The sequence below is a fragment of the Scleropages formosus genome, chromosome 14 (assembly GCF_900964775.1).
Source record: "Scleropages formosus chromosome 14, fSclFor1.1, whole genome shotgun sequence".
NCBI classification, from domain to species: domain Eukaryota; kingdom Metazoa; phylum Chordata; class Actinopteri; order Osteoglossiformes; family Osteoglossidae; genus Scleropages; species Scleropages formosus.
In genome coordinates this window covers 13,912,116-13,926,601 of record NC_041819.1, presented here as the reverse complement: position 1 = coordinate 13,926,601, position 14,486 = coordinate 13,912,116, and the positions used below count along the sequence as shown (strand labels likewise).

The 14,486-nt window shown below is 40.5% G+C and overlaps 1 protein-coding gene across 2 annotated transcripts in view; it reads right to left on the bottom strand.

The window, feature by feature from the left end:
• The window catches only part of sgcd (sarcoglycan, delta (dystrophin-associated glycoprotein)), a 122,994-nt gene that overhangs the window by 21,204 nt on the left and 87,304 nt on the right, over window positions 1-14,486 (bottom strand). For both annotated transcript variants that reach the window (XM_018728585.2, XM_018728584.2), the window contains exons 3-5: window positions 7,693-7,794; window positions 6,606-6,693; window positions 4,839-4,958 (exon numbers count right to left, since the gene is read on the bottom strand). In XM_018728585.2, coding sequence (XP_018584101.1) covers window positions 4,839-4,958; window positions 6,606-6,693; window positions 7,693-7,794 — 310 coding nt within the window. The remainder of the gene's footprint in view (window positions 1-4,838; window positions 4,959-6,605; window positions 6,694-7,692; window positions 7,795-14,486) is intronic.

The following is a 14,486-nucleotide window of genomic DNA, read 5'->3' as shown; positions in this document are numbered from 1 at the left end:
TAGTCTGCCATGAGTTATTTTTACTGTTTTAATTTTTTTGACAATGCCCACATAAACTCAAGATGACATTTACTTCTATATTTGATCTCTCTTAGCGCAAAAATATATATGAGAAGGAAAAAATGGGAAATATAATGTGCCTGCTTGTGAGCGTGCCTCAGTTCAGCTATGTGGTCAGCTTTTTAGACTGCTACAAAACACCATTCCCTCACACAGCAGCGTGAAAACGACCCTGTGGAAGGGTGACAGATAACATCATCTCCGCAATGAGCCAATTTTTCACTTGGGCAGCAGCGTGAAGCTCTGGAACATGTGTTTGTGGGGCGGGGAAACAAGTGAAGGTGGGCAAAGGGCCACCCGTAGGGTCCAATGGGGCGTGAGATCACACCCGCTGAGGCGTATCTTTCACCGGTCCTTCAGTGGATTTGATGTCTTCACAAAGGAAGATGTTGAAGAAATGAGCATTAAATATCTTCTCTATTGGAATCTTCACTGTCTTTATTCTAAGTAACAAAACCTAAAAGTGATGGATTTGTTCTTATACTTATTTGTTCTGGTATTTTAATGATATTTTGCATTATTGAAATATATTAGATAATTAATGTGACCAAGAAATATATATATATAAAATAACCTTTGTTATTTTATTTTATATATGTATATATATATACACATATATATATATTTCACGACAAAAGTTCTATTTGGTCTCCGTTTGGTTTCAGTGAGTGCTTACCCAGGTCAGGAAGCACACTCTGTGTCCTGACTGGGATGCCAAGGCTATTGAAGGATGATCACACACACTCACACCCTAAAGACAACTTATTATCCTCAATACCCCTGAAACACATATCTTTTGGAGGAAACCAGAGCATCTGGAAAAAACCCTTTACAAACACACACACACACACACACACACACACACACACACACACACACATTTCAGAACCGCTTGTCCCATACGGGGTCACAGGGAACCGGAGCCAACCCGGCAACACAGGGCGTAAGGCCAGAGGTGGAGGGGACACACCCAGAACAGGACGCCAGTCCGTCACAAGGCACCTCAAGCGGGACTCGAACCCCAGACCCACTGGAGAGCAGGACTGTGGTCCAACCCACTGCGCCACTGCGCCACTGCACCCCCTCCTTTACAAACAATGGGGAGAAAATATAAACTCCACACAGACTGAGCTGGATTCAAACCCAGGACCCAGAATCAACAAAGTACAAATATTAGCCACTAGAGCTCCTTGCCACACTGGTGTGAGTTAACCTTTTCAAACTTATTAGTAGAATGGCACAAGGGCACTTTGTTCATCTTGGCTTCCTTTATCAACTGAAAACAATAGTTGTTTCAAGCTGTGGAGATTTCTTCTAGCACACCCATGACTGCATCCAAAATTTTACTCACTCATACCTGTATTACCTCACTTGTATATTGGTCTTCTTGGTTTTATTCATGGTTGTATATCTTGAACAGCTGTATTTTTTTGTTTGACGTATTCGTAATGTGGTGTTTTAAATTTTAGATCTACGGTTTGTATGATGTGCATGAAATCAATTCGCTCAGTCTAAGATTTACGACATGTGTTTTCTAATGTTAAAACAGAAAAAGAAAACAAATGCTCCATCTGAGAAGCGATCACATTTTCAAGATTATGGTGTGTGGCTGTGCTCAACTGAAAAATACATCTTGTTCATCACAGATACTCACAGCAGTACAAAACCAAGGCTACCTCCTCACATATACGAGCCAATCTTACCTTATGACAGGCAGGTGGTGGATTTATTCCTGCGATTAAACAAATCTCAGGATACACGTAGGTAAGGGAAGGCAGACCGAAGCTTTAAATGAAATTAGTTACTTTTGCATGGACTCCTCATCTACTTAGTGTGGTCACATGACAGGAATCCAATAGTCACAAATCAGAGCTGAAATGTGTTTTGCACATCTTTGTCCAAATCTAAATTACGATCCCGAAAGATAAATCTTGCACAGTTTGTCCTAAGGTAATCTCTGATGTTTTTTTAAAGTGAAGTCGTCAACCTGGAGAAATACCTTCCAGTATTAAGAATGTCACAGGAAGAGTTTAGAGTCATTAATTATGAAAAAGAGTGCAGCAAAGCTCGATGCTCCAATCGAACAATGCCAGTTTATAGCTACGAGACACACTCTAACCACATGCCAACAACACTGTTTCTGATTGGACGAGAGCCATTTCTTTCTAGGTAGACAGCTAACAGCCCATAGGCCTCGGAAAAGACACTAGCTGTCATTCACACATCTCCCTATACACATTTTCCCTCTGTGATGTTTTAGTGATGCTAATGATGTTCCGTTATGGATCTCCAGTTGACAGTCAAACTTGATCCACAGTCTGGGCTGCTGGACCAGCCTGCACTTGGGATGAGCAAATTTACTGGCTAAACAATTTTGGAATCACTGGTGGCTTTTTACAGCCTGCCAAGTGCTGTTTGAATCTCCAAGCTGTACTTGGCCTGGCTGAGGTTCTGCACTCTCATCGCAATAATTTAAACATAATTATACAGAAAACACTTTTGAAGACACTTTCCTTGAGAAGTCATACAGAGCCCAATTATAATTATCTGCATGGTCCCATGTGTGAGATTAACCAGTTTCTCCATCTGATATTTTTTTCCCAATTTATTTCTGAGGAATTCCACATTTCCTTCCTGCTGGTATACTAATATGACCCAATTCTATTATAAAACACAGATAATGAAAAGGACACACTGCATGTGCCTTTAGTAATATATTTAACAGAGATTACTCATAACACAAGACTTCGATCACACCATCGATAGCACACCTCTCCGAGAGCTGCAATTAATCTTAAATGAAAACTAAACGTATTATTGTATAGAGTACATTTTTCACAAATAGAAATGCAGATCAAATCTGAAAAACTGCAACTGTTTTGAAAAATTAGCTATTAGCTCAACTTTGTGCATATTAATACAAAGTCTCACAAGTGTGGCCAGGCTGTGCATGTGGTTCTTAGGACTTTTGGTAAGCCTAAAGGCCTACAGCTGTTCACCACATCAGTAAGATAACAGCTGTAATTATCATTTGAAATGCAACATTAAGATTTGAGTCATAGTATGATAAGGTGAAGCTAATGTGATTGCATTGGAATAAACTGCCGATCAATTTTTTTTAGTAACCCTAGAAGTTTACAGCTCTCAGATACATTGGTAAGATGGCTAATTCTGTGATGATTTAATTATGATATTATGATTAGTAATGAAATATCAAAATAAGGCCGATGTGTTATTGCATCATATCAAACTGTATTTTTCGTATTTATCAGTCGACAAGTCAAAGTTCGACTCTTCTTTTTGTGGATTCTCAGCTACAAGCTATCCAGCCCAATCTGTTCAGCATTTTTTTTTTTTTATTTCCTCCCCAGCAAAATATGGTTTTTCATCTGTCAATCACAAAAATAACAGAGACTGATCTGTTGTGCTGCACAGTCAACCACCTTCTGCCTTCCAGAAGGAAATAACAGAACACAACATGCAGCATGCACAATTTTAAACACTTTTCTTTTGTATCAATTCAGAAACAAAACAAGAATGTGCACTAGAGCAGAGGAACCCACAAAGAGCATGTTCACATGCCTAAATTGAATATATAATCTTTTGAAAATTAAGATGAGACTTGAATAACGTTTAATCAACTGCAAATTGCTTTATTCCTCTGGGAATACAGACCAATTTGTTTATTTGTCATGAGACCAGGGGCAATGCAAATTTAAAAAACATTCCAACAAAGCCTGTTCTGAATGTGAGCCCTGGCTGTTGTAATAATTTTAATAATGCTATCAGTAGCAGTGCAGTGGTCTGGGGCTTTGGGTTCGACTCTCCCCACTTTGCTTGAGGACTCAGGTGTCCTCCCAGTTCCCAAAGAGACAGAATTTTGGGTACTGAGATACGATGGCTTCCCATCCACACGTTGTGCGTGGTTACTACGCTTCTATGCCACTGCGCTAGATGGATGTCGACAATACACTCACACTTTTTTAATAACATTGCACCGATCCCCTTTGCGATTATTAAATTAGCATTATCTATATTTTCTTTCTCATGGTTATGACTTCCTATGCAGCTAGATGTCTAGTTAGATATTTTCCAGGCATTAGTAGCTCAGGAAAAGACTGTGTAGGGCATCAGATATTTTCCTTTATTTCTTTACTGTGAATGAATTTTTTATTCTACCCTATTACTAATGCGTAATGCAATTATTGATCCTGACGTCACCGATTGAACTGCTTTGGTTTTTCAGAAGTCTGCAAAGTCACCCCAAAAACCACAAATTTAATAAATACACTCTACTTGCTGTGCTGCCCGTGGCATCTGTATGAAGTGTTGTGAGTCCTCACTCTCAAAGCCCTTCAAAACAATAAAGTGTTATTACCAGCGCTGCCGGGGTGTGTCCGTGTTACCCAGGCTAGACAACATTCAATTTGGAGTGTAGCGTGGCCTCCACCACTTAATCACAAAAAGACCGTGTCTCGGGAAGGAAAAGCTCCTGGAGGGTTGTGAAGTAAGGTCAAAACAGAGAGCGGATTGACAAACAAACAAACCAACAAACCGTCCGTGTTCTTTGACCTCCTCTCCCTACCCAGTCACAGCTGAGCTCCACACTGAAAACAAACTCATGAAACAGTACCTTCCTTCATTTAAAATTTTAAGAATTACAAAAGTACATTTTTTCAATCACTAGTTATTTTCCATATTCATAGATTATACAAAATGTCTTTTGAAATTTTATATAATTAACGGTTTTCATGGTTGACTTCTTGAAACTAACTCACCCATGACTCGCAACCTCTCCGCACCAACGACGACTTCCTGGTCATTGGCAGAAAAGAGCAGTTTTCCCGCATTGGATTTCACTTCTAGCTTCTTGCCGCGTGCCTCTATGGCGTTAGATCCTGTTCATGAAACACAAATGAGCACGTGAAGAACACAGCAAACCGCACACACAAAAGTCTCTCTCCAAATCATGCCTATTATCATACCCGTAAGGTGAGAGCAATGCAGCGAGGAAAGGAAAAAAATGTTTAAATACGAAACTGTGTGGCAACTCAGATCATATTCTTTGAAAAAGGCTTTTGAGTGGGCACCACCTGGGGCATTTTCCATGTCATGCTCAGGGTTGGAGAGAGTGCATCACCAACTGCTTGCTGACCCAGTAAATCACCTTGCCCTGCGACTCAAATGTCACCCGGGTCTTAGATCTAATAGCTGTTTGGCTAGGCCTGAGATCAGAAAAATGAACAAATAGCAGTGCCTAAAATGGTTTTTGAGTCATGTCAGCCAGCTGGTGTAATTACAGCTGGCGGTAGGTCTGGAACGCTCGGGATTTAGTATGACATGCAGTGGAAATAAATTATGACAATGGCAAACCTCAAAGTGCAAACTTATAAATGTGTGTATGTCTTTGTGTTTAAGCATTAATTGATGGGCTTTGATCACTGTAAACCATATGCCGACTCGCACAGAGTGATGATGATGAATATCTTGTGAACATTTTTTTTCATCTGTAACTATATGTAATATCTGGAAATTAAATACTGCTGCTTTGAGCTAAATTTTATTTACTTCAACGCACCATTTTAGTCTTTCGTCCCCTTTTAAAGCTTTTAAACAAAGTCAACTGAACTGCAATTGTTATGAACACCATAGGCCAATGAACAAGCCTCAGTAACAAGTTATGAATTATGCAGAATTATATATTAAATGAAGAAAACGTAAAATTAAAACAATCTGTGTTGCCACATTTTATGTTGTCTTTTGATACATTAATGGCACCTGATGTTTTCCTAATGATCTTCATTCTCCATTGGTAACACAAGGTTCAGGACACTCAGTATCAGAATGCGCACAAGGAGAAACACTTAATCATATTTACAGTAAAACTGAGTTGCCCATATGATCATTATATCCTGTGTAGGAGGAACGATTCAACTGTTCCCATTAAGCCATTTGGAAAATTCCAAAATGCTCTTATAATTGTACTGTTGTACAGATTCTGCTCGTAATTTCACAAAACACTATTAGTACTGTCACAAGCAATTTGAGTGGCAAATGATTACAAAGCAATAAGATCATTTCCATGTCTATAAAAGACTGTTTCCACTTTATTCCTCTTTTAACAGTATTTTATGTTCCTGGTTCATGATGCTGGTTGTCATTACATAAATATGGCTGCTAAAACGATTTGAGGTGCTTTTTGGTGCCCATTAGAACTCAAGCACTATAGAAACAAGCCCACTTCAATCTGTGTGTTGAAGAGATATATGAGAAGACGACTCTACAGTGAAGCATTGACCTGAAGAGACACAAGTCCCTTTAACATGGTATTTTCTGACAAACTAAATTCACATACTGAATATCTGGATAACAGCATCAGACTTCACCAGTCAGGCTGAGAAGTTTTTGGAACTATAATTTTCTTCTGCCTTCTAGTATTGAACAGTACTAGAAATACTGGAATAAATACGTAAGGGTTGATCTTCTGAGTGACACAATGGGTGGAAAGATTAAAGAAGGTTAATAAAAGTATAACCATGACTTACCTGCAACTAACTGTGTGACTATCTGATTTTTGCCATTGAGGATGTTAATCGATACATTTCTTGATGACTGGAGCAGCAAAGGACTTCCCTGGTAATATAGAGCAATATTGGGGTCAATGATTACACTTATTTCTTGTTCAATAAATAATAATAATAATAATAATAATAATAATAAAAAAACCAATTGTGTTTAGCAAAAATAACTACATGTAAAAATATGCAAAGGCAGATTGAAATAATTGAACACATTTAAAAACAAACTATAACTTAAAGCTGTTTTATTGGATGGAAGAAAATCAGAAATACTAATTCTTAATTCGGAATAAAAGGATAAACATTTTTGAATTAGCATTTCATGGTACACAGCTTCCAAAGATTCATCTATCTTGGAACCCAGGGATCCCAAACACGGTATTACAAAACCATGTTCTGGGTCATTTTACATGGACCACGTTTCTGGAGAACTCATACTAAAGACGTGTAGGTGTTTCACTAGAGGAAACAGCAAATGAACTGTACTGGAACTCTTCATAATGGCATATAATCACCTATGATATCTGGAAACTTCTCTTGTCCTTTGACATCCCTTTCAAGGGCCCCTCCTCACTGTGAGGTGCAGCACACCACACCTGATCTCAGCTCTCACTGACAGAGCTCATATGTGAACGTACTAATTCAGATGTTTTCAAGTCCATCTGATTTACTTACCTGCTCCCTTAATCTCTTTTTTCTTAGCAGTCTGCTTTGATGTTAATGAAAATTACGAACGCTGCACATTCCGAAGCGGTAAAGGACACGGATTTGTAATCTGAAGGTCTGTGGCCCAATTCGCAAGCACGAGATGTATTTGTTATGTTTTTCCCAATGAAACAGACCTTCAGCTCTTTCCCGCCCGATCTGGTGCATTGGTATTCAGCTCACCTCTCCTCTGCTGCCTGTGAGACAGTCGCGATAAAGCCCGCACCACATGCATTATCACACCGTCCGTCCGCGCCGAGCGTGGGGATATTAGCACCGCTGGACTCGGAGAGTGCATGGCTATCTCCCATCGCAACAACACCGAGACCCCTGGGAGTCCTGTACTTACTGGTCTGGACTGGATTTCTTTGGCGTACAGGGGCTGGAGGAATTCAGAGTCACCCTCGAGCTTCAGGCCTTTCTCCGTGATTCTCAAGTTACCCATGCCGTCCTGAGAGACAATCAGAAGAGACGAAATCATAATATTATGCGTTTAGATGTACACGGGTGTCACTTTGATTACCTTTCTTACAGTGTTCTGGGGAAGCCTTTTTCATTCCCATCCATCTTGGCTCTTTTGTCTATTATTCGATTCCCTCCAGAAAATCAAACAGTTAGAGCTTCGCAGTAAATTGTCGAGAAAATGTGCTGCTGCTGAAAGAAATCTGACTGATGAGCCCAGGTAGGTGTGTTTAATGTGTTCTGAAATATTACAGCACTAAAATGTGGACATGTGCAATGGCTTCAATGTGGATTTGTCCGGATATTCCCAAAGTGAGTGGCCTGGAAATCGTTTGATTGCAGCTGACTTGACGAAATCCTTCAGCTTTCATCCCTAAAAAATAAACCTTGCAGATGAGCCGGAAGATAACTGTATTTAATATGAAAAAGGCTTTCCTTCATGGCATCATAAATGCAGGCCTTTTATTTCCCAACACCTCTGATCCCTCAGCTAAGATGAGCATTATTAAACCGAGATCAAGACCTCGGCACCCTGTCGGACAAGCCTGATAGAATACTCCCATGACAATTTTTTCATAAAGCGCTTTTCGCCATTGTTCATTAAGATTCTGCAAAGTCACCAGGAAAAAAAAGTCGGAGACATCTTGAGAACTGAATGTGTTTGAAATATTAATTTATTCAGACTGTCTTCACGTCTCTCAAACGGTGTGCCCGCCAGGAGATTCTTCCACGTCCACTGGTGTACATTTTGTGTAACCTTTGAAGTTACAAAAGTCTTTTAACAAGACATTTGTGCCAGGTGACGCTTGCCCTCTGCCTTTCGGTTTTGCGACATCTCTTGTAATACGGACTTTGCTGGAAACTTCCATCCAAGATTCGTGCTCACCCGCTTTCTCGATGGCAAAATTTGGCAAGCCGCATTGTCAAAATGACTTGCAACGTGTATGTGTTCACCAGTGCAACTGTCGTCATGCTCTTTTGCCTCTCCAGATCCGAGGCTCATGTGAGATGGTTATACATTCGAGTCATGCAGTAAGAAGCCACCCTACGTGCAGAAGAATGCAGATCCTGGCAATAATCCATATGAGTTTATGCCTTCTCACTGTTTGGAAACAAGTGATCTATTAAAAATGCAAAGGTTTAAGTGGTAGCTTTGTTGACAGTTGAGCTCAACATTTTTACAGTTACCATGGATGCTCAAGGGCTTCCCAGTGTTTACGGGGGGCTAACTTTGCCACCCTTTCCAATTAAACTGTGAAAACAGCTAGAGAAAATGGAAAGCAAGACATAGCGCGTCACTGTGTTCTGCTTTCTTTGTCGACGGTCCTCTATTCAGTCACCGGAGCCGCTCGCGGAAAACCACTCAAGCTTGTTGTACATGCTGTCGTTCTGTTTGCACTAAGCATGCAGACCACAAAAAGCTTAATGCTGAGTAACGGCCGCGGTGTTTACCCTCCTTGCCGCCCCTCCCAATATTTTGTAGCAAAGCAGCAGTCACACGAACCCTTTTAGTCTTTTTTCATGCCGAAGTTGAACAAGCGCTGCTGCGGGCAGCACCGCTGATGAATAATTCAGGGAGGCACATGTCGACAGACTTAGAATACCCAGGTGTACCCCCCCGCCACCCCCACCCCCAACCAGTGCCCCCCTCTCCCCATTCCACCGGGATCCAGAAGACCTCCACTTGCATGGCTTGATCACGTGTGCAGGTCCCCATGAGACAGCGCAGCCCGCTGTGAGAGTCTGATGTTTGCTGATCTCGAAGGACAGGGTATGCCAGCCAAGGTGGGATTCTACCCATTTTATTAATGAGGCCACAACTAAAATCACACAGACACACACACACACACACACACACACACACACACACACACACACACACACACACTTCTTTATTTACCACTGTTGAGGCTCACTTTAATTAGTTCAGTAATGCCAGGTTCTACTGAAATAAAGAGTATATTGGCAACATCCATTCTTCCATTCATCCATCCATAGATGTGTCTTTCCATTTGTCTGTCCATCCATCCATAAATTCATCATGAACCATCAATCTAATGCAAGGCTGCAGTGGTCCAGAGCTTATCCTGGGAACATGGGACATGAGGCAGGATACACCCTGGATGGGACACCCCACACACACACACACACACACACACACACACACACAGGGAGAACATTTAAACTACACACAGACTGAGTTGTTACAAAGATAGGATTTTAAAGGGTATTTTATTTTGTGGGTGCAACCCAACACCATCCCATTTTCAGGGTTTACTGGCCCAACGGGGATACCTTTCCTCCCATACACACACACACACACACACACACACACACACACACACACACACACACACACTCAGGCAATCCTCACAGTGGAGACTTGCTGGTAAGAACTCAGCCTGGTGGGAGACGTTACAAATTATGTGCCGCTCTGACAAGGAGAGCCAAAGCTGTCTTCCTGAGCATGTAAGTCAGTGTGCTCTTCCTCCTGTGGGTCAAGCTGGGCCACCATTACAAAGCGTTGTGCCGCAGTGGCCATTTGTAGATCCTGAGTGGTCTCCTGGCAAGGTCTACCCTGAGAGGTGTACCCCCACACATAAAATAAAGGACTTAGTCAAGCCACACCAGGACATGACAAATTTTCATTTCAAAGACATTTGGACATTTTAAATTAAGAATGTCTTCCATTTCTTTGAAGTAAGCATATAAGATTAACCAGAGGAGCAAAGCAGAATCCTAGTAAAATGTTATGATTAATAATGTAGTCAAATCAAGTTTTATATTTGCTGGACATGCTTTCTTGCGAAAGAAAGGTCCTGAGTAAAAGTGCTTATCTCGACTTTATTTATGTAGTTATTTATTCAAAATGAAATTAAACAAAAGTGCCAAAATAAATGTAAGACCTGAAAGGTGAGAGTTTTTTTAATGCTTTCTGCACAAACATAGAGCTTTAGGATATTTAAAAGCAGAGTAGAATGACTTAAACAGCCCACTTTAACAGGAATGGTCCCCATTGAAATGGGTGCAACAGCTATTCAACAGGCTGTGATGCTCTCTTAATAAAAACTGGGAAAAGCATTATTGTCAGTGGTGACTAGTGACACTGGGCCCATATGATAAGACTTAAATATGTCAGAAATATATAATATTTTGGGAACATATTGCATCCCTTTATTGCATCTCTGTTTGTAACTTAGCTAAGAATATTTATTATCTGCAAGCAGGTTTGATGGGGAGAAAGAGATTAGAATGACATATTTATATATCTCTACAGTGCAGCTATTATCAGACAAATGTATAGCAACATTTTACTTATGATTCAATCGCAGGAGCAAGAGAAGTAATCATGAAAGATGTGTAAGACGGCTAATCTTTGCTGATAATAAACATTGGTAATACGATTTTTTTGACAAGTATATGATTCAAATGCTATAAATAATTTAATGGAAAAAAAATCTAAGAGATCAGTTAGATTATTAGTGAATGTAAAGCGGGACAGTATTTTGCTTTGTTTCATGTTCTTTCCCAGCAGTAAATAAAGTATTTATGGCTGGACTAACTGGCGCAAAGGAGTCCGTTTGGGATACAGTGCTGGATGACATGGAGATGAAAAGGGAAGAATACATAAAGAAGATGCTCCTCTCTCTCTGCATATAGAGAGCCGTAAAGCAAGAGTCTAACCTCACGATACGCATTCCTTTTAAAGCTTATATATTCAGAACTGCACAGAAATGGGTTTGACTGCAGAAAACTGTCTTTGGGAAGGGCTTTTGATAAAAAAGGAATACATTGTCAGAACCCTCAGATGTTCTTCAGGGGATGTTTTGGAACATAGAATATGTATTGCGATTCTGATGAAAAATTACAATGAAGATGATCCCATTTAGAATAATTTTTGTTGAGGATGAAACTACAGATACTTGTATTGATTTGTGTTTTAACTTAAGTGCATTGTGTTGTCTAAAGGTCGGCCATGTAGCTCTTCGACGCCAGTTCTGGCCTAACTCCAGATTTGTACATAAATGGACCTACTAATGATGTTAAATCAATAGATCACAATATAGAAAAAAACAACTTTTGTGTACGATTAAGATACAGTGCAGACAAAGAATTACGTTATTTACTCATTAATGTGGTCCAGTGGCATATCCCAGAAGCACTGGGTGTGTATCTTTAGACTTTAGAAGGAAACCCCATGCAAACACAGAGAGAACATGTAAACTCCAAAAAGCTGAACCACATTCAAACCTGCAGCCGAAGAGTTGTGAGGCACCATCACTCCCAGCCGCCCAGTTAAACTGCTTTTCCAAAATATTTGCTTTGCCATTTGATTCTGGAATCCTGAGTAGTGTTTTTTTAATTGTGTTGATAAAAAGTTTTGTTCACTTCTCTCAGAGTGACACTGCACATAGGAAGCCAATTTCACCCTGGCTACTGTTAATGTTTGCACTGCCACTGTAGCCATGTACACCTTGAGATGGCTATTGGCGAAATTTGGTGGCTTCACTCTGGGTCTCTGGATGTGATCCAGCTCCTCAAAGTATTGTCTTCATCCTCCATCACATGCAATGTGGTACCACGAAAGAGAGATATATGGCCCATCAATTAAAAAGGGACCAAATGAATATGTGCGCCGGCACCTCGCTGTGGCTCTTTCTCAGACAGCACAAACCTTTGCAGGTGGCAAAGTGGCGTAGCTGGTGGCATTGTGCTTAAAGCTGTGGTGTTTTGATATAAGGAAACAGGCTTGAATCCTAGTTCTACTGCAGTCCTCTTCATTAAGGTATTTACCTTGAATTGTACCAATTAAAATTATCCAGCAGTATATGAGTAAATAAATGCAAGTAGCTTGGTGTACAAACCTTAGCGTACAAGACAAAGGTGTCAGATGAATAATGATCGCTAGTTGCACTATTTATAGAATAGAATAGAATAGAATAGAATAAAATATACTTGATTGTCCCATTTCTGGGAAATTTGTCTTGGACAACCATTACACAGCCAGTGCACAACACTGGGCTTACACAAAACAGTGCATACCATAACATACAGTAAAATAAAAAATAAAGCAACAATCAAAACATATTAAAAACCTACTGTATACCAATCTAAAATCTCAGTTTTTGAATTCTCTATTCAATAATTTAACCACAGTTAATAATAGTAATACACAAAAGTTTTTGGTGCTGGCTCCATTGTGGTGGAATGATCGCCTCCTCTCACTCAGAACTGCTGAATCTCTCTCTACGTTTAAGAGAGGTCTTCAAACTCACCTCTTTCAGACTCACTTCTCCACTGATGTCATATGTGCTCCATAAACTATGTACTATAATACCTGTTACAGGTAGTGTACTATGGTATCTGTAAAAAAATAAAAAACACTATATACGTTTCCTTTATAAGGTATACTGGTTGGAGGTGCAGTGGGTTGGACCGGATCCTGCTCTCTGGTGGGTCTGGGGTTCAAGTCCTGCTTGGGGTGCCTTGCGGCGGACTGGCGTCCCCTCCTGGGTGCGTCCCCTCCCTCTCCGGCCTTACGCCCTGTGTTGCAGGGTTAGGCTCCGGCTCCCCATGACCCCGAATGGGACAAGCAGTTCAGATGGTGTGTGTGTGTGTGTGTGTGTGTGTGTGTGTGTGTGTGTGTGTGGGTATACTGGTTTATACCGTGGTATACGAAAAACTGACTGAATTATAGAATCTATACTGTACACTGGAAAGTGACTTAAAAAGCATTGGTTAAATAATAATTGAACTTCATATTAATTTTACCAACAGGAACGAAAAACTAAACAACTGCTGGGACCGTCCTTCTTAAATGGACCTTGAGGGTACATGGAACAGGGACATTTTTATTCACATGGCTGCAAATGAGCTCAGGAATAATGTGTCAGTCCAACTTTTCATTCTAGCATTTCCAGTCTTCAGCAGCACTATTCATGCTGAAGAAAGCAAAGTATGAAGAAAGTTTCTTTGAAGCTGGCAGGTGCAGGTAGACAGACAGGTAATGTAAGGTCTTTGTCCAAGCATGGGTAGCTATGAGACACGATATCTGGGTTCAGTAAAAACAGGTCTGTAGGAATTTATGAGCCTGCCGCATCATTGGAGTCCAGTTCGGGGACTGAATGGCCTTGTTTTCAAGGAACAACATCAAAAGGAGAGTGTTTCCTTCAAGGCCTTAATAGTTTCTGCAACATTCGGCTTTCCTCGGGATGGGAACATAATATACAGTGGTCAAGGGGTCTGCAAAATTGAATGGTTTGCTGACAGCTCAAGATGCCGTCATCCTGAAGGTAGTTCAGCACCTTGAGCAACACAACATTCAAACAGAAGCACTACTGATGTACCACAAACACTGTGCATTTTCCATAAAGCAGTTTTTAAGATTCCCCTGTTTCATTTTTAATGAAAGTTAATCTGGTTTACAGTTAGCAGAACAGGTTACTGTACTGCTCCAGAAGAAATGGTTTAGTTGCATCAACTATTTTCCAGCATGTTGACTTGTATATAGGAGGACCAAGAACAGTAATTCACATGTCAAAAGTGTAGGACAGGTGAGAGGGCATACACACACACACATATAAAGTGGGAGATTCCTCTCCCCCAGCCAAACACAGAAATGTTTTCTGAAGGATCCTGTTTCTGCCCCCACTTTTAGGGAAAAAGAACTTACCTGAAAAG